General features: G+C 45.4%; 1 protein-coding gene across 6 annotated transcripts in view; it reads left to right on the forward strand.

Moving 5' to 3' along the window:
* The window catches only part of RIPOR2 (RHO family interacting cell polarization regulator 2), a 218,556-nt gene that overhangs the window by 194,721 nt on the left and 3,574 nt on the right, over positions 1 to 20,261 (forward strand). For 5 of the 6 annotated variants that reach the window (XM_058667368.1, XM_058667377.1, XM_058667357.1 and 2 more), the window contains 7 exons: positions 385 to 566; positions 3,154 to 3,322; positions 7,910 to 8,045; positions 8,892 to 9,053; positions 9,426 to 9,584; positions 10,771 to 10,973; positions 16,849 to 16,932. In XM_058667368.1, the coding sequence (XP_058523351.1) occupies positions 385 to 566; positions 3,154 to 3,322; positions 7,910 to 8,045; positions 8,892 to 9,053; positions 9,426 to 9,584; positions 10,771 to 10,973; positions 16,849 to 16,932 (1,095 nt within the window). The remainder of the gene's footprint in view (positions 1 to 384; positions 567 to 3,153; positions 3,323 to 7,909; positions 8,046 to 8,891; positions 9,054 to 9,425; positions 9,585 to 10,770; positions 10,974 to 16,848; positions 16,933 to 20,261) is intronic. The other variant, XM_058667360.1, reaches the window with a different exon arrangement.

Raw genomic sequence — 20,261 nt, forward strand, 5'->3', positions numbered from 1 at the left:
ATTTGCTTATTCGTTGTTTTTGTATTTGGGGATGAACATTAGGCAACAGGAATCTACCAGTTCTGTTTCCCAAGGCTTTCTGGTTGTCATATGTTTAAAACCCAAATAGACGTGCAGCATCCCCAGTCATCAACTTGGAACGAATCTCGTTGCATGTATTCTACCAGCTTTCTTCCCTCTTGATTCTAAATATGGTGCCATCCTTGCCTATGGTTACACTCTTTTAGCATAAACATTTTAAATGCATTTTAAATTGTTAAATGAAAAATAAAGATTGGAGAAAAAATAAAAACAAGAAAGAATCACATGTCCCTCTGACTGCCCCAAGTCCTGTGTGTGTGTCGGGTATGATGATGCTCTCCCTGGTGCCTTGTGCCTCTGCAGTGCAAGCCCGCAGGAAGCCACAGCAGGTCTTCCAGTTTCAGCCTCACAGTGGAAAGTGCTTTGGAGAGCTTTGATTTCCTGAACACCTCTGATTTTGATGAGGAGGAGGATGGTGATGAAGTGTGTAACGTCGGAGGAGGTGCAGACTCAGTGTTTTCTGATACTGAGACTGAGAAAAATGGGTAAGTGTGTAGTTAGTGTCTGCTTTCATCTCTCCCACCACCACTGGCTCATTCCTGTTGCGGACAGAGCGGACCAGGTACACATCTCCAGAAAGAAACAGCCCTGCCTGAGTGACCAGTTGGCTCACTTTTTACTATCAAGTACCACTTTAAAAGACTTCCTTCTTTTGGATTGCTAAAGGGAAAACACCTTCCTTGGAAACACAGAGATGTGAATATATACACATATGTCTTGAAGGGACCAATGTCTGAAACTTGGCCCTAACTGATTCTTTCTGAATGAACTAGATCGATTACATTTATGGAGAACTCTTACTGGACCATAGATCTGGACCTGGTTCTGCCTGGTTTGTGTTTTCCTTTTCCTTAGTTTTGCTAGGCTTAGCTTCCCCTACCCCACTGTCTTTTTATGTCTATGGTGAGTCTTTGCATGATATACATGTCAGAGCCAGGTGTAAGTCCCACAGCACGTGTGATGATGAAAACAGGGTGACCAATCAGTGACTGTTCTTTGTCATCAGATCGACAGCTTTTAGATAAATTCAACCTCCTCTGGAGGACTAGGGGAAAAGGGTGGAAGGGAAATATTGCTAACATCTGCATTAGGCTTCTTGCATAGCCAAGGAACGTTTGTAGAGCTGGAGTCTGGTTTTGTAACTTCCAGTGATGCAAAACAAGTGCCATGGGCCATACTGACTACATCAGTCACTGCAAAGGAATAGACTGGCACTTTCCCAAAGCACGGGTGGATTTGCCTCCCATCCACACCTTTGGCACACCATGACATAAACAGACTCTCGGGTTATCTGGAAGGTTTCTTTTTCTAAAACGTAACCAGGAAGAACATACAAGAATTCAAATTTGTCCCCTGAACAAACATGATAAAACAAAGATTTTAAATGTCACATTTAAGGCTTGCTTCTACATTCCATGGGGATTTTTCTAGCTGGATCAGATATGTGAGAGTCTCCTTAATCTAGGTTTTCTGGATACTTGTTTGTTAGCTTATACTGTTCCATAATGCATCAAGGTCAGATTTCAATCTAATTTTTTTTCTTCCTAAGAAGGATTTAAGCTACCCTGGCTTTTGTACATTTACAGAACATTTATATGAAGTCTAATTCAGTCACTCCTACGGTGTGAGGGCACTTCAGACAGTTCATGGAAAACTGGAGCTGAAAAAAGATGGGTTTATTTGGGTGCAAAACATTTGAAACCTTTGCATATGACAATTCTTCAAAAAGTTCATGGGGCATGAGTGTTACCAGAAAATTATTCAAGGATTATTTTTCACTCAGATTTTCAAGGCTTATTTTTTTATTGGAAAGACAGATTTACAGAGAGAGAGAGATAGAGACAAAGATCTTCTATCTGCTAGTTCACTCTACAAATGGCCACAATGGCCAGAGCTGAGCCTATCCAAAGCCAGGAGCCAGGCACTTCTTCCATGTCTCCCACTCAGGTGCAGGTCCCACTTTGGTGCCAAGTCCCAGAGGTCTTGGGCCATCTACCACTGCTTTTCCAGGCCATAAGTGGGGAACTAGCATTTGCAGGGGGAGGATTAGCCAATTGAGCTGTCATGCCACGCTTCATTCTGCTTTTCCATGAACCTTTTGAAATACCATTGTATGTCACCAAGAGTATTAGGAAAAGTGTGTGTGTGTGTGTGTGTGTGAGAGAGAGAGAGAGAGAGAGAGAAAGAGAAAGAGAGAGAGAGAGAGTCTCCTGCTGTGTGCTGACTTCTAAGACACATTTACCCTGTGAGGCTAATGTGACTCACATTAGTGGGGCCTCCAAAGCTCTGAGTTTCAGTGTGTGAAGTTAAAATGTAGGCCCTGGGGAGCATGAGGTCAGAAAGCAAGGCTACCAGGACACCCTGCTGGCATTAGCACCCCCCCCCCCCAGTCAGTCCTTCAGTGAGTAAAGGAAGATAACAGTTCTTCCCGCCCTAGCTACAGCTTTGTGTTACAAATCAAGTTAGATGACACATGCAATGAATACTATATATACACCAAGTGCCTGTCCTGCTGTGACTTTGGAGAACTCGACCTTGGGGTTTAAACAATGCCTGAGCAACACTTTCAGTAGTCAGCACTCCCATCAGCTTCTGCTCAGAGTAGAACATCTTGGCAGATTCCCTTTTCCTTTTTTTCAAGTTGCACTTGATTTGAGGCCAGAAAGCAGCCTTGACAGGTGGTGTGCCGATGGCATTGCTCTTAAGGAGCCACAGATACGGAGGACAGTCGAATCCAAGAAAATTTGGCAAATCCCCCTATCCAGGGATCAGGAAAGTGCAACAGGTACAGAGTGAAGGCACCTCAAAAACTCCTTCAAAAATGGCTTATCACACGTAAGAAGCCAAGGGAGAACTCGGAACGTAATTTGTTTGCACGGCAGGATGGCCTCTGAACACTGCGCAAACTAGTAAGCAGGTTGAATTCAATCTTTTTAAAGGTTCTATCTTTCAAGGTAGGTAAGTGAGAGCAATATTCAGTTGGTGCTGTTGGGGACTGGACACGAAACATCTTGTGTTTGTACACAGGAAGAACTAACAAATGATGTCTCAGTCACCTTCCTGCCTTACCAGTTACAGATCGGTTCATCCAGAAGCCCGTGGACATCTTAGCGAAGCCCTGACTGAAGACACCGGAGTTGGGACGAGCGTGGCAGGAAGCCCTCTGCCGCTGACCACTGGAAATGAAAGCCTGGACATCACCATCGTTAGGCACCTGCAGTACTGCACCCAGCTTGTTCAGGTGGGCCTAGTTGAGGCTTGTGTGTTTCAGAGCCCAGGCTGATCACTGCCAGGGAAGAGGGCTTTTATTTGTTGGTTTTACTAGGGGAATGAGGATCCAGGAGTTAAGACAAGAGTCTTGCTATTTTTATTTCTGTCTTGTTTGTTTGTTTGTTTGTTTGTAAGACCAATCAAGATCTCTCTCTTCTGATTCACTCCCCATTACCTGGTTGAAACTGGAAGCTGGGACTCCAGGCCTCCCACATGAGTGGAAGGAACCCCAGTAATGGGGCTATCACCACTTCCTCCCAGGGTCTGCACTGCAAGTTTACCTTGCAGGTTTCTGGGGAGGAGATATGACCTGAAGAAATGGAGGGACAGTGCTCTTTTTTGGCAACTGACAAAATTTATTTCCAGGGTCTCAGTTTTTATACATTTCATGAAACAATGGTTCAGACATAACTCAGAATTAGATCATGTCTAAGAACACAGAGACAACAAAGAAGCTAACAAGGCGACCTAGTCAAAAGGTTATTGTAACAGGAAATAGATAATACTGTCCATCCTTGATTAACTAGACAGAGCACAGATGTCCGCCTATCTTCAAGGAGAGCACGAAAGCACATCCAAGGACTCACTGGGGGGCAAGAGCACGCTGTGGGGGAGAGGCCTTCCACCTTCTCTTTCCTGGAGTCTCTTCTCAACAGGGTCCCACAGGCCTCTGCTGTCCCAGCTTTCCTATGGGCTGCATTCCGACACTGCACTGGAGCCAAAGCGGGGTCTCAAACCCAGTCACTCCGCTATAGGATGTCAGGCGTTTTAATTGGTTCCTTAACCACAAAACCAAATGCCACCCTAAGAACAATCATACTTTGGTTGAAGCAAAGTGAAAACCCCGAGTGAATATGTCTATTCTCCCCCAGCTCTGTGTTGTCCAACTCAATACCTTGTTCTCTAGTGGCTCATATTGTAGTATAGCAGGTAAAGGTGCCACTTACGATGCCAGTGTCCCATAAGGCCCCCAGTTCATGTCCTGGCCACTCTACTTCTGATGCAAATCTGTGCTGATGGCCTGGGAAAAGCAGCAGAAGATATCCCAAGTGTTTTGGCTCGTGCCAGCATGTGGGAGATTCAGATGAAATTCCTAGCTTTGACCTGCCCCAGCCCTAGCTATTGTGGCAAATGGCAGATTTTGAAAATTCTTCCTCTCTCTCTCATTGCATAGCAGATGAAAGTAACATGATTGAGCAAGAAAAGCAGGATATTTGTCTCCTCCCAGCTACAAATGGAGTTTAAAAGCCAGTATTGTTGAACGCATTAATATGAAGGTCACATGCATTTGTTCTCCACTGCCAAGGAGAGCTGAAAGCAAAGTGTTACAGAATGCAGCTACGATTCCCCAGATTCTTTTTTTTTTTTTAGTTTAGTTTTAAAGCAAGATTTATTAGAAAAGCTGAGAAAGGGGACTCCCATCCTAGTGACAGGAGAGGGATTTGAGATAGAAAGGACCCTTACCCCCTGCCGTAGTGGCAGGAGAAAAAGTGGAAAAAAGACCCGTATTAATGGTGGGGAAAGCACCTTTTACAGGTTTACCTCAGATATGTTTCTCCATAAACAAGCAAAATTCCTGGTTTCGATGGTACCTGGCCTTGGGGGAAAAAAGTACAGAACGGTGTTACCAGCCAACTTCCTTGGTCCCCCCAGAAGAAGGGACCCTAACTGCGTTAGGGGGAAATGGGACGGCAACCACTCTTGGATGTTTCCTGCTGTCAGGGGGCATAGTTCAAAGGCAGCAGTTGGGTATTCCTCTGGGGGCTGGTCTAAGGGTCCCCGGTAGAAAGCAGAAGTCATCAGAGGTGCCTGGCAGGTTGTTTGGGCTCCAAGTGTCCCTTCTTGTCGAAGTCTAAATGACAAAACAAAGACAATCATAAACTCTCCCAACCTAGTGTGTAATGGGATCAGTTGGAAACACCAATATGAATACTTGAGTTTTAGAACTTAGCTATGAGAAGCATTTTGTTAGAGTAAACATTGGACTTGAGCAGTTTAGTTTAAGGCTATGAACTAGATTTATCAGTTCAGATTAACTCTTTTAAAGCTCAAATTTTGAAACAATTAAACTCAATGAACATAATGGAACCTATGAGACCTTTTGAGCTATATAAAGTTGTTATCTAGGCCCGTTAGAAGGCACAGAAACAATGAAAGGATTAGCATGTGGCATTAGGACATGAACCCATACAGGGCATGTAAACATTAACTTTCCATGGAGTTACAATTTAATTTAGCATTGACATTCTGAATTAAGTTTTAAACTTATTTGACTTTTGAAAATGCTACAGTTGTTTTGTATACAAGTGGTGGATTTTTTTAAATAACAGTTGTACTTTACCAGTTGCTGGAAACCCTAAGAGTCTCAGGAAGATATGTCGCCCAGAATATAAAGCACAACACTGAAAACATTTCATTACAAGTCTTCTCTGGATCGTAGCATAGGTGGTAAAAGATTAAACTAGTTGTGAGTCACAATAACCCAGCAGTTTATGGCATTCTAGTAAGAATTCACAAAACTTCACGCATTAGGGCAAAGGCAAGCAATAAACTAGTCCTGTAGTTGTAACAAGCCACATGTTGACAATTGGAGAACAGAAAGAGTCTTAAATAGATGGACAGAGAAATCCCCAATAATTTAGTAAATGAGGAAGACATGAACCCTGCCTCAGAGTAGTGAGGGTGTCCTACCCAGTGGACATAGTTCCCCAGATCTTAATTAAGAACTTTGTATGAGCACTGGGAAAGAGTGCCTCTTGTGCCATCACATTGGCAGTTAGTGTGCTCATTCTGCCCACCCTTGGCTGTCTTCTCAAGCTGTAGGCAGATTAGAGTTTTACAACAATTGGGAAAATGTTTTTAAATTCTCTTGTTGTGAAAGCTTCAGTTGCCTTGAACAAAGGCTCTGCCTGTACTGTATTTCTCCCTGAAAGTTTTCCTTGCCTGGTGCCTTGACCTCTCCCAGCCACATTCTTTTCCCAGCGTGTAGCAGGGAAAAAGCGTAGAGGCAGATGTAACTGTGGATTTGGGGGTGCTGTTCTTGCAGGAAGGATGCACAGAAAGAAAAACTGTGCTTCTGGGAGCAGAGATCAGCTGGAAGACGGGAGGGCTGCCTCTGATGATGCGTGGGAGCATGAACTTCCACCACAGCTGACCCTCAAGTTTCAGATAGTTGAGGTGCAGTGGGACCCCGCTTGGCAGTAGTAACTCTTTCTTCTTGCTTAGTCAGTGCCCGAGTTGAGCTCTTCTGTTGGCTGTTAGGATTATGACCATACTGCAGACAGCCAGTCTGCATTTTTGTTTGCTTCCAACTAGTCTGTTGAGTGAGATGGTTGTCACAGCTCACTGTGCTGAGCAAAACACCTGTTTACCTTTTAGAGTAAGGAAGGCAGTCATTGTTTTTTTTATGAGATAGAACAGAATTATCTTCCATATGGGTGAATTGGCCTGCATTAGTGCAGTGTTGCTCCCCATGTGGAGACTGTGGTTGTTGTAATAACTCGGTCCTTCTGTGGGGAGAGGATGCTAGGAAAAACCTATGAGATGAGTAAGAAGATACAGCCTTAAGGAGTGAAGCCTAGAAACTTTAAGTTTTCATTTGTACTCCTTGAGTAAGTAAGCTTACATATTCATTTGTATAAAATTGCAGAGAGAGAAAAATAGTTATCCTGTAGGAATCCTAAAAGCATAATTGCTTAAATAAAAATCCATTTCCATTATTCCTACTTACATGAAAGGCATTAGTTATGTAATTTCTGCTCCATGCTTTTGATTTTGCAAATCTTGTTTATTTTATCTTCCGAGCGCTTGGCCGCGATAGCCTCCTACATCCACACGAACAGGTGCCCAGGTCTTCAGGTCTTTCTTCTCTGGTCTGCAAGAGCCACAGAGAAAAGCAAACTCCCCAAGGCAGTTAGTGACATTTTTTTTTCCTATCTCAGGCCTCCTCACACACACACAGTGAAGTCACTCACTACTTAGTGGTCTTGGGTAGACTATTTAACCTCTTTGTGCCTCATTGTCTTACCTGTAAGGTGGATGTATTGGTAGGAGCCACCTCACTGACACACAGTGACAGATAATATGAATAATACCAGTGCAGAGTAAACATTCATCAGCTCAGAAATGGCTCTAATTATAATGAAGATTGCTACACAATCTGCTTTTATTTTTTGGCTTGAAAAAATACATCCATGTTGTAAAAAAAAAATTTTTAATCCCTACACTTGTAAAACAAATCTTGCCCTCTGAGTTTCAAAGATCAGATTTACTGTACATAATTAGAAAGATAGTTTTATAGTAGCCTTGCAGTTCTATGACTGAGAAAATTCCAGAATTTATATAGGCATGGGAAAAAAAACAAGAGCAAAGAAAAAGACAAAACCACATCTTGATTCCACAGGAGGTTGTAACTGGCATGGGATGGAGGGCGTCGCTGAGCTGGATCAAGAGCCCTCTTCCGAGCTGACTCAGCACCGTGTGCAGAGGATGGGGTTGGGCTGAGAAGGCTCTATGGGCAACAACATGATTGCAAGAGTGGTTTTGTTTATTTTATCAGCAAATTGTTTTCTCAAGCAAAATCCCATTCGTGGCTAGAAATCTCTTAGAGAAGCTTTCAAGGCAGATCCAAGTGATGGCGAAGCTGGCAGCTGTCAGTGATGAGAACATAGGAAACATCAGTTCCGTCATCGAAGGTAAGCAGCTGCCCCTTCCACCACTCTCTGTGTGACCCTGCTGCCTGCCCAGTGCTTTGTAAGGAAGACAGAAAAGAGTTCTTGGACAAGACAATACAGCTCCATACCAGTGGGCCCTCTGAGTCAAATCAGCAGATACACGACTGTTGCTAGAGTCTCCACCACCCAAGGCAGGCACCAGCCTGAACAGAAGCAGCCTTCAGGTCCCAGGTGGAGGGTCAGACCTGTTCTGCAGGTGCGATTCCCTTCAGGGATAGATGATCGCAATTGTGCTGCTATGGCAGCTGCAGTCAAATGGAAGCTGCTTCCCTGTCCTGCTGAGCAAAGGTAGAAATGAATGGATGTTGAAGATTAATGGAAGCCTGCCAGATTCTGAAAGGCGTGGAGGCAGACTGGATGTGAGAAAGGTGGCTTTGGCTCTGTGTGATCTGGCCTGTTTGCTAAAAAGACTATAGGTCTTCCTTCCCATCAGATGTCTGTTGGAAGTAGGGCCTTCTTCATCACCCTTGACCAAGATTCAAATGCCTATGTGCCCTTTCCTGGTAGGCGCAAGTGACCTTAAAGGGACAAACATTCAGGCTGTAGTGATTTGTGTCCTCTCCCCTTCCAGCCCTATTATGGTCATCACCATGCACAAGTGAACTGTGAACTATGTGTCACCAAGGGTGATGCTGTCCCCTCAATTCACTGCAAGGAGCCCTGGGCTGAGGGGGAGAAGCTCGGCTCCTCACCGCAACTCTATTGCTCTTTGGCCCAACAGCTAAGCAGAGTGGAACCTGAGACCCACCTAGGTCCCTCCCCAGATTCTTCCTTCCTCAGCTCTGAAACAACTGTTCTCTTTTGCAGCCATTCCAGAATTTCACAAAAAGCTGTCTCTGCTGTCATTCTGGACCAAATGCTGCGGCTCCACCGGTGTGTACCACAGCTCGGCCGACAGGGTTGTGAAGCAGCTGGAGGCCAGCTTCGCCAGGACTGTCAACAGAGAATGCCCGGGACTGGCAGACCCAGGTAGGATGACCGTGCTGAGGCAGCAAGTTAAGTTCCCTGGGGTTGCTTTCCACACACCTATAGTCCAGGGAGTGGGGAGGGCCCAAAGGGCCCAATTAGATGGTTAACTCAGTATGAATGGTGGGGAGTAGAGAGCTATGGGCTGTGAAGGAGCATAGAAGGTTCTTACCCTGACAGGCTTGCCTATCTTGACCTGAATGGCAGTGACCTAGCTTTGTGTGCAGAAGTCACCTGGCTATGCATGGGGGCTTAGTCTTATGCACTTCTCTCTGTGTCATGTGCACACTGGTAAATGACTACCTCAAGTATTGAAGGACAGAATAAGTGAATGGATGGCATGTTGAGTTGGTGTGTGTACTTCCCTTCCCATAGTGTTTCGAACCCTGGTGTCGCAGATCCTGGACAGGGCTGAGCCTCTGGTCTCCTCCAGCCTGTCCTCAGAAGTGGTCACCGTCTTCCAGTTTCACAGCTACTTCTCCAGCCATGGAGTGAGTGACCTTGAGAGTTACCTGAGCCAGCTGGCCAGGCAAGGTGGGACATGTTTTGCACAGGCGGGGGCTTAACCTACTAAGACCCTAAGAGAGTTTTAAAAAATAATAATAAATTCTAAGTTTTTTGTCTTTCATTATAAAAAAGAAAGTCTCTCAATCCACAAAATGTAGAAAGCAAAGATGAATAAAGGGGAAAAAATTGAAATCTCTCCTTTTCAACTTTTAAATTTATTTTTCAGTTGACTATATATGGGATTTAGATTTCAAAATTGTGACTCTTCCTGAGAGAACTACACTTCCTATGTTTCTCTTCTGTATTAGTACATGCTCTTTGAAAGCATTGTCATTGATTTTACAGTATTCCTGCTTTTGAATATAAATTAATTAATTTGCATTTTTGGTTCCTTTCGGAGATTTTATTAATGAAACTTTTAGCATGTAATGCTATCTTGAGGAATGTTACTAGGGCATTTATTTACAAATGAATGAAGTAGTAGAATTAACAAAGGAATGAAATCAAAAGCACATCTACAAGAAAAACAATAGTAAACTTGAAGAAAAATGAGGTCATTTAAAAATATATGCACTTACAGAGGATGTCACTTTATTGACAGAACATGAAGTTTAGCTTCTCAGAGCCCATGTGTAAAGACACACTGTCACCTTGTTGTGCCGAAGCAGGTCCATGCTGGACATCTCACCAGAGAGTAGGGTGGCGGAGGACATATTCAGTTTGTCTGAATGGGGCTTAAAAATCGCAGCTTTAAGATCAAATGGTCTTTATGCACCAATTAGGTGGGTTTCTTCCTCAGTGTCCAGTTACTTTAGTACAGACCTGGATGGCCCAGGATTAGGGATTTTCCAGATGGGCTTGTCTGAAAGAGGGGCAACCAAGTTGGATACATATATACAGATGTAAGATGATAAACACGTTTTGCTTTTGTTATCTTCACCGTTTATTTTCACATTTGGCTCATTTTTATACCTCTGTCATTTTTATAACCCTTAGGAGGTGGTGATGCAGCCTCACTTTTTTTCTAAGTGATCTGCCTCTTAATGCAATTGCTTGAATAACTGGGTCATTGCTTCCTAATTTGACAGGCTAGTGTGCCTGATGAGCAGGCACACTTTGTCATGTACCCTTTTCCAAGGACATGTGAGTCTGTTACCCTGCTTTCCCAGGCACTGGGTCTCACCTGCTATTGTGTGTGATCTGTGTCCTCCAGTCTCCGTGGTCCAGGCTCTGCAGTCCCTCAGAGGTGAGAAGCTTCTGCAGACCGTGACCGACCCAGCTCCAGGCCACCTCCCTGCCCCGCAGGAAGTCCTAGGGACCCTGGCCCTGCTGCTAACTGGAGGCGACAGTGAAGTGAGCGAGGCTGTGACGCTTTACTTGGCAGCAGCTTCCAAAAACGAGAATTTCAGGGAAAAGGTAAGAAACTCCATTAGAAACCTAGATGATTTTCTATTTTTGGCTGTTAATATTTTTAGCTTCCATTCTCAGAAAAAAATAGTTTTATTTTGCTCATTATTAATGTATGCACTGTAAAAAATTTTTTTAAAAAAAGAAAGAAAACTAGAAACCCAATATACTATCAAAATACCCAGAAAGACAATCAAGATGGCGGAATAGGGAAAGGTCACATTTAAGGAGATGGAGAAACATTAGCCAATGTGAAGCAGAGTGGACCATTACAGGAAACAGGAGAGGACAGAACGACAGCAGAGGGGCATCTGGAGATTAATAGACACGGGAAAGCAGCGGACACAACAGTGTGGTGTTGCTATGACTGATAACCCAGCGGCATTCTGAACTCCACCAGCAGCTGGAACTCCACCAGCAACAAGGTGGGAAGGGTTGTTCACCGGGAGCTCAGGAGGTGAACCCAAACAGCTGCCCATCCTGCTGGTCTGTTTGATATGACCACGAGCATAGAGAGAGCAACAGATCCCAGACGGGCAGTGCAGGAACAGGGTGGATTTCACAGCACAGTCCGCCCACTACAGCCAAATAGGATGCCATTTTGTATAAGTAGGCAAAGGCTATGGGACAGGACTGCACATGCACTGAGCTGGGAGTGAACTCATTTCTGGCTCAGTGAACTGCAACAACGCGGCATCCTACAGGTTCTACCCAAGATAGGTTCGGGTAGCCCTCAGACCTGACAGCAGATCAAGAACTCTAGTAGTGGCACATCAGGTGCCACTTTGTATGGTGTGGCAAAGAATTTAAGACTGCGGGACGGCAGTGAGCTATACATGCACTGGTCCTACAGGAAAATAATACCAACTGTGGCATCATACTGGTCAAAATAGGTCTGTGTGACCCTCAGACCTAACAGCCAACAGGTTCCAGCAAGATCACCAACAACAACCACCTAGCTATATAGGAAACCTTGTCTCTCCTCAATCCTGTGAACTGCTTGAACTGGAAGTGGGAGAAAGGTTGTACAGACAACAGTGCAGCCTCAGCATGGGATCACAGGAGGAGGAGACTGGTGAGCCACGAGCTGGAGCTACAGAGACCATGGTGGAAATCTAACATAAGAACCCAGACCTGGAACTTGCTGGAGAGGGTGGCACAAGTGACTGCAAACAAAGAGTCATTTTTGTTTTTTAGGATTTGTCTTTTTCCATTGGAAAGGCAGGATTTACAGAGAGGAGAGACAGAAAGATCTTCTATCTTTCAGCACTCCACAAATGGCTACAATGGCCAGATGAGCCAATCTGTGCCAGGAGCTTCTTCCGGGTCTCCCCACCCATTGGTGCAGGGTCTCAAGAACTTGGGCCATCCTCCACCACTTTCATAGGCCAAAAGCAGGGAGCTGGATGGGAAATGGAGCAGCCAAGACCTGAATTGGCACCCATATGGGATGCCACGCTTGGAGATGGAAGATTAGCTAGTTGAGCCACTGTAACAGATTTTCTAAATGTGGTTATTTTTTGCCCACACTGAGGATATTAGTCTATTTCATTGTATTTATGAATGAAGGTACATCGGCAGGTGGACTCGTCATTCCTTCTTGGTAGGTATTTGCAGTTTTCAACACACAATAGTGTGTGTGTGTGCGCGCACACGCGCACATGCACGCGTAAAGACATGTTTTTGAGTACTGTGAGACCAGGTCATCAGATTGCAAGGTGCAAGTGCTGCAGCACGTTTTATTGTAAAAGCCTTCATCCCTTTTGCCAGGAAAGAAATGCTTTCCCTCTCCCTCAGTTCACACACAGGCCAGAAGGGGGCTCATCTAGAGCTCTTTACAATTGGAACCTGGTAAAAAGCCAACCTGTGAGATTCAAAACAGTACCTTCTTGCCGTTGCAAAGCTTATAGTGGTTTAACTTTTCTAAGATATAATTGAAGCAGGTTTACAATGAGGTGTTTGTATGCTCAATGAGAGCAGATTCCATTCTCGTGTCATTTTGACCCAAGAGGGTAAACTTGCTCTTAATCTTTCCTACAAAGTCCTGGACTGTCAGTACAATCGGCTCAAAACAGAAGAGGGGTGGGAAATGAATTCCAAGCAGTGCTGGTAGCAGCAGATGCACCAGAGTGTGCAGTGTTATTTTTTCAGATTTTTTTTTAGGGCCTGCTGCGGTGGCCTGGCAGCTAAAGTCCTCACCTTGAACACACTCAGGATCCCATATGGGCACCGGTTCTAATCCCAGTGGCCCCACTTCCCATCCAGCTCCCTGCTTGTGGCCTGGGAAAGCAGTCGAGGACAGCGCAAAGCTTTGGGACCCTGCACCTGCATGGGAGACCTGGAAGAAGTTCCTGGCTCCTGGCTTTGGATCAGCACAGCACTGGCCTTTGCAGACACTTGGGCAGTGAACCATCAGACGGAAGATCTTCCTCTCTGTCTCTCCTCCTCTCTTTGCAATAAAAATAAAGTAAATCTTTTTTTTTAAAAAAAAATCTTTATTAGCTTAAAGGCAGTTACAGAGAAAGAGAGAAAGATCTTCCATCTGCTGGTCTACTCCCCAGAAGGCCACAACAGCCAGAGCTGAGCTGATCCAAAGCTGGGAACCAGGAGCTTCTTCTGGGTCTACCACATGGGTGCAGGATCCCAAGCATGTGGGCCATGCTCCACTGCTTTCCCAGGCCACAAGCAGGGAGCTGGATCGAAGTGGAGCAGCCATGACATGAACCAGCAACCATATGGAATACTCGTGCTGCTGGTAGAAGCTTAGCCTCCTAGACCAGTGTAGGCCACCAAGTTCTGCTTTTTAAAATGACACAATCTATTTTTAGGAGGCTGAAAATGGACTTTAAATCTCTTGAACATTGTATATATGTTGAAAGAATGAAGCATAAGTCTACAGAAAATTTCTTTTGTATTGATTTTCCCCCTATTTCTTTGCTGCGTTGGAGGAAACAAGGGAAATATAAGTCTATTCCTTATTTAAAAAGAGGGGCCAGAATGGTGGCTTATCATACTACTTCTCTATCTGCAGCACCAGCATACCATATAGGTATCTGTTCAAGAACTGGCTGCTCCACTTTTGAGCCAGCTCCCTGCTGATGGCCTGGGGAAGCAGAGGGAGGTGGCTCAAGTCCTTGGGCCCCTGCACCCATGTAAGAAACCCAGAGAAGCTCCTGTCTTTGGATCAACCCAGCTCTGGTTGTTTGTAGCCATATGGGAAGTGAGCCAGCACATGGAAGATGTTTCTGTCTTTCCTTCTTTCTGTAACTTCCCCATTCAAACAAAAGTAAAATGAACCTTTAAATAATAATAACAAAATAAAATCACAGCAATCCAGGCACATAGCCCTAAATGCACTGGGTAGTGTAATAAAACAACTTCCTTTCTATCCCCAATTCTCTTTAAAAGTAATTGTCATTATGTTTCCTAAGAACTAGTATAACTTAGCATGAGTCTTACTCATCAGAATTAATATTAACGACTAGGACAACACACACTTAGGAACTAATAAACTCGCAAAAATGAGGAACTTTGCTTTTTTAAAAAGTTTTAGAATCAGAGGGCCCAGTGTAGTGGCCTAGCAACTAAAGTCCTCGCTTGAACGCGCCGGGATCCCATATGGGCTCCACTTCTAATTCCGGTAGCCCCGCTTCCCTTCCAGCTCCCTGCTTGTGGCCTGGGAAAGCAGTTGAGGACAACCCAAAGCCTTGGGATCCTGCACCTGTTTGGGAGACCCGGAAAGAAGTTCCTGGCTCCTGGCTCCGGATTGGCACAGCACCGACCATTGCGCTTACTTGGGGAGTAAATCATCAGACAGAAGATCTTCCTCTCTGCCTCTCCTCCTCTCTGTATATCTGGCTTTGTAATAAAAAATAAATAAACAAAATCTTTAACAAATCTTTAAACAAAAAATTTTAGAGTCAGAAAAACACAGCAGGGAGAGACAGAGAGTACTCTTGTCTGTGGGTTCACTCCCCAGATGCCCCCCAAGGACCAGGTCTGGGCCATACTGGAGCCAGGAGCTAGGAACTCCTCCTGGGTCTCCTCTGTGAGTGGACATCACCTGCTGCCTCCCAGCTTCTGCACTGGCAGGAAGTTGGAGTCAGGAATTGCAGCCGAGTATCAAACTCGGGCACTCTCTTTCCACCTGACGGCTTAACACCTTGTAACTTTTTTTATGGTACCTAATGCATAATTATTCTCTGCAGTTCCTTCTAAACAGTCTTAGAATTTCAGCCTCAGTGCCTCTTGAAATATGAGCTCATTGGGTCAGGATTGTGGCATAGTAGGTAAAGCTGCCATCTGTGGTGCTGACCTCCTGTATGGGTGCCAGTTCGTGTCCCAGCTGCTCCACTTGCAATCCAGCTCCCAGCTCACAGCCAGAGAAAGCAGTGAAAGATGTCCCAAGTGTTTGGTTTCCTGCTACCATGTGGAAGGCCTAGATGAATGGCTTTGACCTGGCCATTGGCAGCCATCTGGGAAATGAACCAGTAAATGGAAAATCGCTCTGTCTCTCCCTCTATGTAACTCTAGCTTTCAAAATAAATAAATCTTAAAAAAAGATGGGCTCAATAATTAGGAGGAGTATGGGTAGAGAAGTTAAATAACACAGGCCAAAATGCAAATAGGAGATTCTAGAGCTCTCCAAAACAGTAGGATAACTATAATCTATAACAATTTGTGATATATTTCAAAATATTTAGGAAAGAAGAGAGTAAATACTATTACATAAAAATTAGAAATGTTTGGGCCTGGAGCAGTAGCCTAGCGGCTAAAGTCCACACCTTGCACACACCAGGATGCCATATGGGCACCAGTTCTAATCCCAGCCACTGAGCTTCCCATCCAGCTCCCTGCTTGTGGCCTGGAAAGGCAGTCGAGGACAGCCCAAAGCCTTGGGACCCTGCACCCGCATGGGAGACCCAGAAGAGCCGCTGGGCTCCTTGCTTTGGATTGGCTCAACTCTGGCTGTTGTGGCCACCTGGGACTGCCAGCAGACAGAAGATCTTCCTCTCTGACTCTCCTCCTCTCTGTACATCTGCCTTTCCAATAAAAAAAAAAAATTAATATATCTTTTAGAAAAAGAAATTATAAATGTTTGAGGAGGAAGAAATGCTCATTACCCTGATTTGATCATAACAGATTGCATGTATGGATCAAATAATTGTATTGGACCCCATAGACAAGTACAGATTTCATATGTCAACAACAAAATTAGAAATAACATTGTTAAAAGCATATAGTGACTCTTGGGTGTTTGGAAACTGACAAAAGGGGAAAAAAATCAACCGTTAAAAAAGAATAACAAACAGGAAGCACAACTTTACACCCTCCCAGTTCATATTCCCCAGACTCTATCATCAGGTAGACTGGGATCCGTCTGGGGCTAGCTTGCAGTGTAGCCACTGCTGAGATGTCAGTATCCCATGTTTGCCAGTTCAGGATCCACTGCTCCAGTTCCAATCCAGCCCACTGTTAGCATGCCTGGGAAAGCAGTGGAGGAATCCCTGGGCCCCTGAACACAAGAGGGAGAACCAGAGGAAGCTCCAGGCTCCTGGCTTCAGCCTGGCCCAGCCCCAGCTGTTGCAACCATTTGGGGAATGAACTAGCAGCTACAAGAGCTCTCTCTCATTCTCTCTCTCTCTCTCTCTCTCTCTCTCTCTTTGCCTTTCAAATAAATACTAAAAAAAAAAACCAAAACAAACAAACAAACAAAAAAAACCAGCCAATTTATTGGACACACAAATAACTTTTAATCACCATGAATTTCAGTGGATCCTTTTTGTTTTGAAAGCAGCACAAAGCATCTGGTCTCATTCTGACTTTCGGGAGGGAGAAGGACCGAGAGAACAAGCATCTCATGGGCTGCTCCCTTCTCTTTCAGGCCCTGCTCTATTACTGTGAGGCACTGACGAAGACTAACCTGCAACTGCAGAAGGCGGCCTGCCTTGCCCTGAAAAGCCTCCAGGTAAAGCCCAGCTAGAGCCAGGCCCCACCAAGGGTCTACAGCCTCTGCCCCTCTACATTTGAAAGCACTTTTTAGCAATATTTCTCAGAGTGTTGGCCCTGTAGTTGAGTTCTTAAGTCAGTGTTTGCCTTCTGGAGTAACTACCTATGACTTTGCTTGGTGCAAGTTAATAAGTGCCAGAAAACAATAATGTCTTGCCATAGTCATTTGCCTTTACTTCCCTATGAGGCATGGATAGCTTGTCCCAAAAGAGAGATGATAGGTTGGCTTCACCCATGCACATTGTGTATAACAAATATCAGGGCAGCACACTGAATGCTGCTGAATTGCCTGGACTTAACCCCTCAAACTGTTTTCATTAACCAACCAACTAATCTTCATTGTGCCAGAGGGAGATTAGCGAGCAGGGAGCCAGCTGAAATGTAAAGGAAACCACAAAAGGCTGTGAATTCCCAGTGTGCAAGACTTTTCTATTCAGTAGAGTAGATTTAATATTTGACCTGCCTTCAGCATAAAAAAATAAATAAGTAAAAGAGTAATGAGCCTGGCGAACAGAATGAGAACAACCCCTGAGAACAAGCAAACATGCTGGCTGTGCAGCGGGACGAGGGGCAGGAGCACTTGAAGAAGGTGTCATGCCTCCAAAGAGAAAGTCAGTGACCCGTGAAGAAAAGCAGCTCTGAGAAAGGTTGCGTTCCTTGTCACTGGGTCCAAACATTGCCTTCAGGGGCCAAGAGAGTCCACAGAAGCTACTGTGTGAGGACTGCTGTGCCTTATCAGGACACGGCAGAATGGTGTGTCCCTGGGAGACTGAAGGAAACTAAAGACGCAGGGACACAGCTGGCCTGTACAGCTTGTGATGTGTTGAGGTGCCACTGAGAAGATGAGAGCAGAGGTTCTGGGCTGTCCCAAGTCCAGGCACTCTGGACGCCTCCCCTCCTGCTTTTATGCTGCAATGTACAGTATTTGTGGTGACTAAGAGACCCCTTTCTTTTTTGAATTTTTCTTAGAAAGTCAGATTTTACAGAGAGAAAGATCTTCCATCTGCTGGTTCACATCCCAAGTGGCCACAACGACCACTGGAACTGAGCTGATCCAAAGCCAGGAGCCAGGAGCTAGGAGCTTCTTCTGGGTTCTCCCACGTAGGTGCGGGGTCCCAAGACTTTGGACTATCCTCCTCTGCTTTCCCAGGCCACAGACAGGGAGCTGGATGGGAAATGGAGCAGCCAGGATGTGAACCAGCATCTGTATGGGATCCTGGCATGTGTAAGGCGAGGACTTTAGCCACTGGCTACCATGCCAAGCCCCAAGAGACCCCTTCCTAAACCATATCTGGCCGCAACCACTGAAGGGGGCTCAATGTAGCATGGTGTGAAAAATACGGCCAACTCAGGATTCCACCCACCTAGATCCATCTGTCAGGGAGGGTGACAGCAAAATCTCCCATTTTCCTTTCCTGTGAGGCATAACTGTTGCAGAATCCTGGCTTTTTCCCAAGAAGGAAAAACACCATCTTATTCCCTCTCGACTGCTCAAGCATCCTGGCAAGCACGTTTTTGTCTTGCAGCAGACAGCAAGCTACCTTTCCGCACCTGCCTCAATGGTTATCCACAAAGGCTCTGTGCTAGCCTTTCTGCCTCCCAGGCTCTCCAGGAAACCACCTCCTCTTTTTTTTTTTTTAAAAAGATTTATTCATTTTTTATTATAGCCAGATATACACAGAGGAGGAGAGACAGAGAGGAAGATTCTCCATCTGATGATTCACTCCCCAAGTGAGCCGCAACGGGTCAGTGCGCGCCGATCCGAAGCCGGGAACCTGGAACCTCTTCCGGGTCTCCCACGCGGGTGCAGGGTCCCAACGCATTGGGCTGTCCTCAACTGCTTTGCCAGGCCACAAGCAGGGAGCTGGATGGGAAGTGGAGCTGCCGGGATTAGAACCGGCGCCCATATGGGATCCCGGGGCTTTCAAGGTGAGGACCCTAGCCGCCAGGCCACGCCGCCGGGCCCTAAACCACCTCCTCTTAAGGCACTGCAACAGCTTCCAACATTCCCCACCCAGATTTTCCCTTCCCAGATTGCTGTTAGATGTCTACTAGGAAGTCTCTATGTCTCAGTGGACTGCCCTCCATCACCCTCCCAGTAACTCAGGTCAGAAGCCTGCAGGTCAACAGTGTCCCCTGCCTCCTCCACCTCATTTCCCACATCCAGTTATCTCCCCATCCCCTTCTGCAAGTTGCACTTCCTGTCTGTCTGCTCTGCTCCATCCTTGCTTACTTAGACATCCCCACCTTGCATCTGGGCCAGCGCACCTGCTACCAATCTACCAGCTTCTTCCTTCAGTTCATCCCCTGCAACTAGAATGCTCAGGATACAGTAGAGTCCTGCTCGGCACTCTTCTTATGAGCTCTTCTTTGATGATCTCACGCTGAAGATTCAGATACCAGTTGAGACAAACACTCAGAATAAAGTCCCAAACGCTTGATAGGACTTATGATACTATGCCTACTGGGTCCCTGCCTTCTTCTCTAAATGCGTCCCCAGCCCCTCTGGCTTCTGGCTCCTGCCACAGCTAATTTTCTGGCCTATACTTTCTTTCTCTTCAATCCCATACATTTCCCATCTCCTATGTGTATATATGTACCTTCCACACTTCCTAACCCAACCCTTAGGATAGCAGAAACCTTCCCTGCTAGACAGGTACTTCCAATCTAAGGTCTTTTTAAATTAAAGATTGATTTATTTATCTAAAAGGCAGAGTTACAGGAGCTGACACCATGTTGTTTAACAGCGTAATATTCTGCAGTGACAGCATCTCATGTGGGTGGCCAATCAAGTCTCTGCTGCTCCACTTCCTGATCCAGCCGCCTGCCTATGGCCTGGGAAAACAGCAAAGGATGACTTAAGCTCTTTAGCCCCTGCATCCATGTGGGAGATCCAGAACTTCAGACTGGCTCAGCTCTGGCTGTAGCAGCCATTTGAGGAATGAACCAACAGATGGAAGGGGTGTGTGTGTGTGCGTGTGTGCGTGCATGTTTGTCTCCTTCTCTTTGTAACTTTGCCTTTCAAATTCTAGGGCTGCATCCCAAGAAATTGAAGAGCAATGCAGCCATATTAAAATATATTTGTTTTCATTATATCTGGAAGGCAGAGAGAAAGGAAGAAAGAAATAGAGAGACATATCTCCCTTCCACTGTATCACTCCCCAAATGCCTGCAGCAGCCAGGGCTGAGTAAGGCTGAAGACCAGAGCCTAGAACTCTCTCCAGGTCTCCCACCTGGGTAACAGGGAGCCCAGTACATGAGGCACCATCTGATACCTTGCAGAGTGCA

This window comes from Ochotona princeps, chromosome 1 (assembly GCF_030435755.1).
Source record: "Ochotona princeps isolate mOchPri1 chromosome 1, mOchPri1.hap1, whole genome shotgun sequence".
Taxonomy (NCBI): Eukaryota; Metazoa; Chordata; class Mammalia; order Lagomorpha; family Ochotonidae; genus Ochotona; species Ochotona princeps.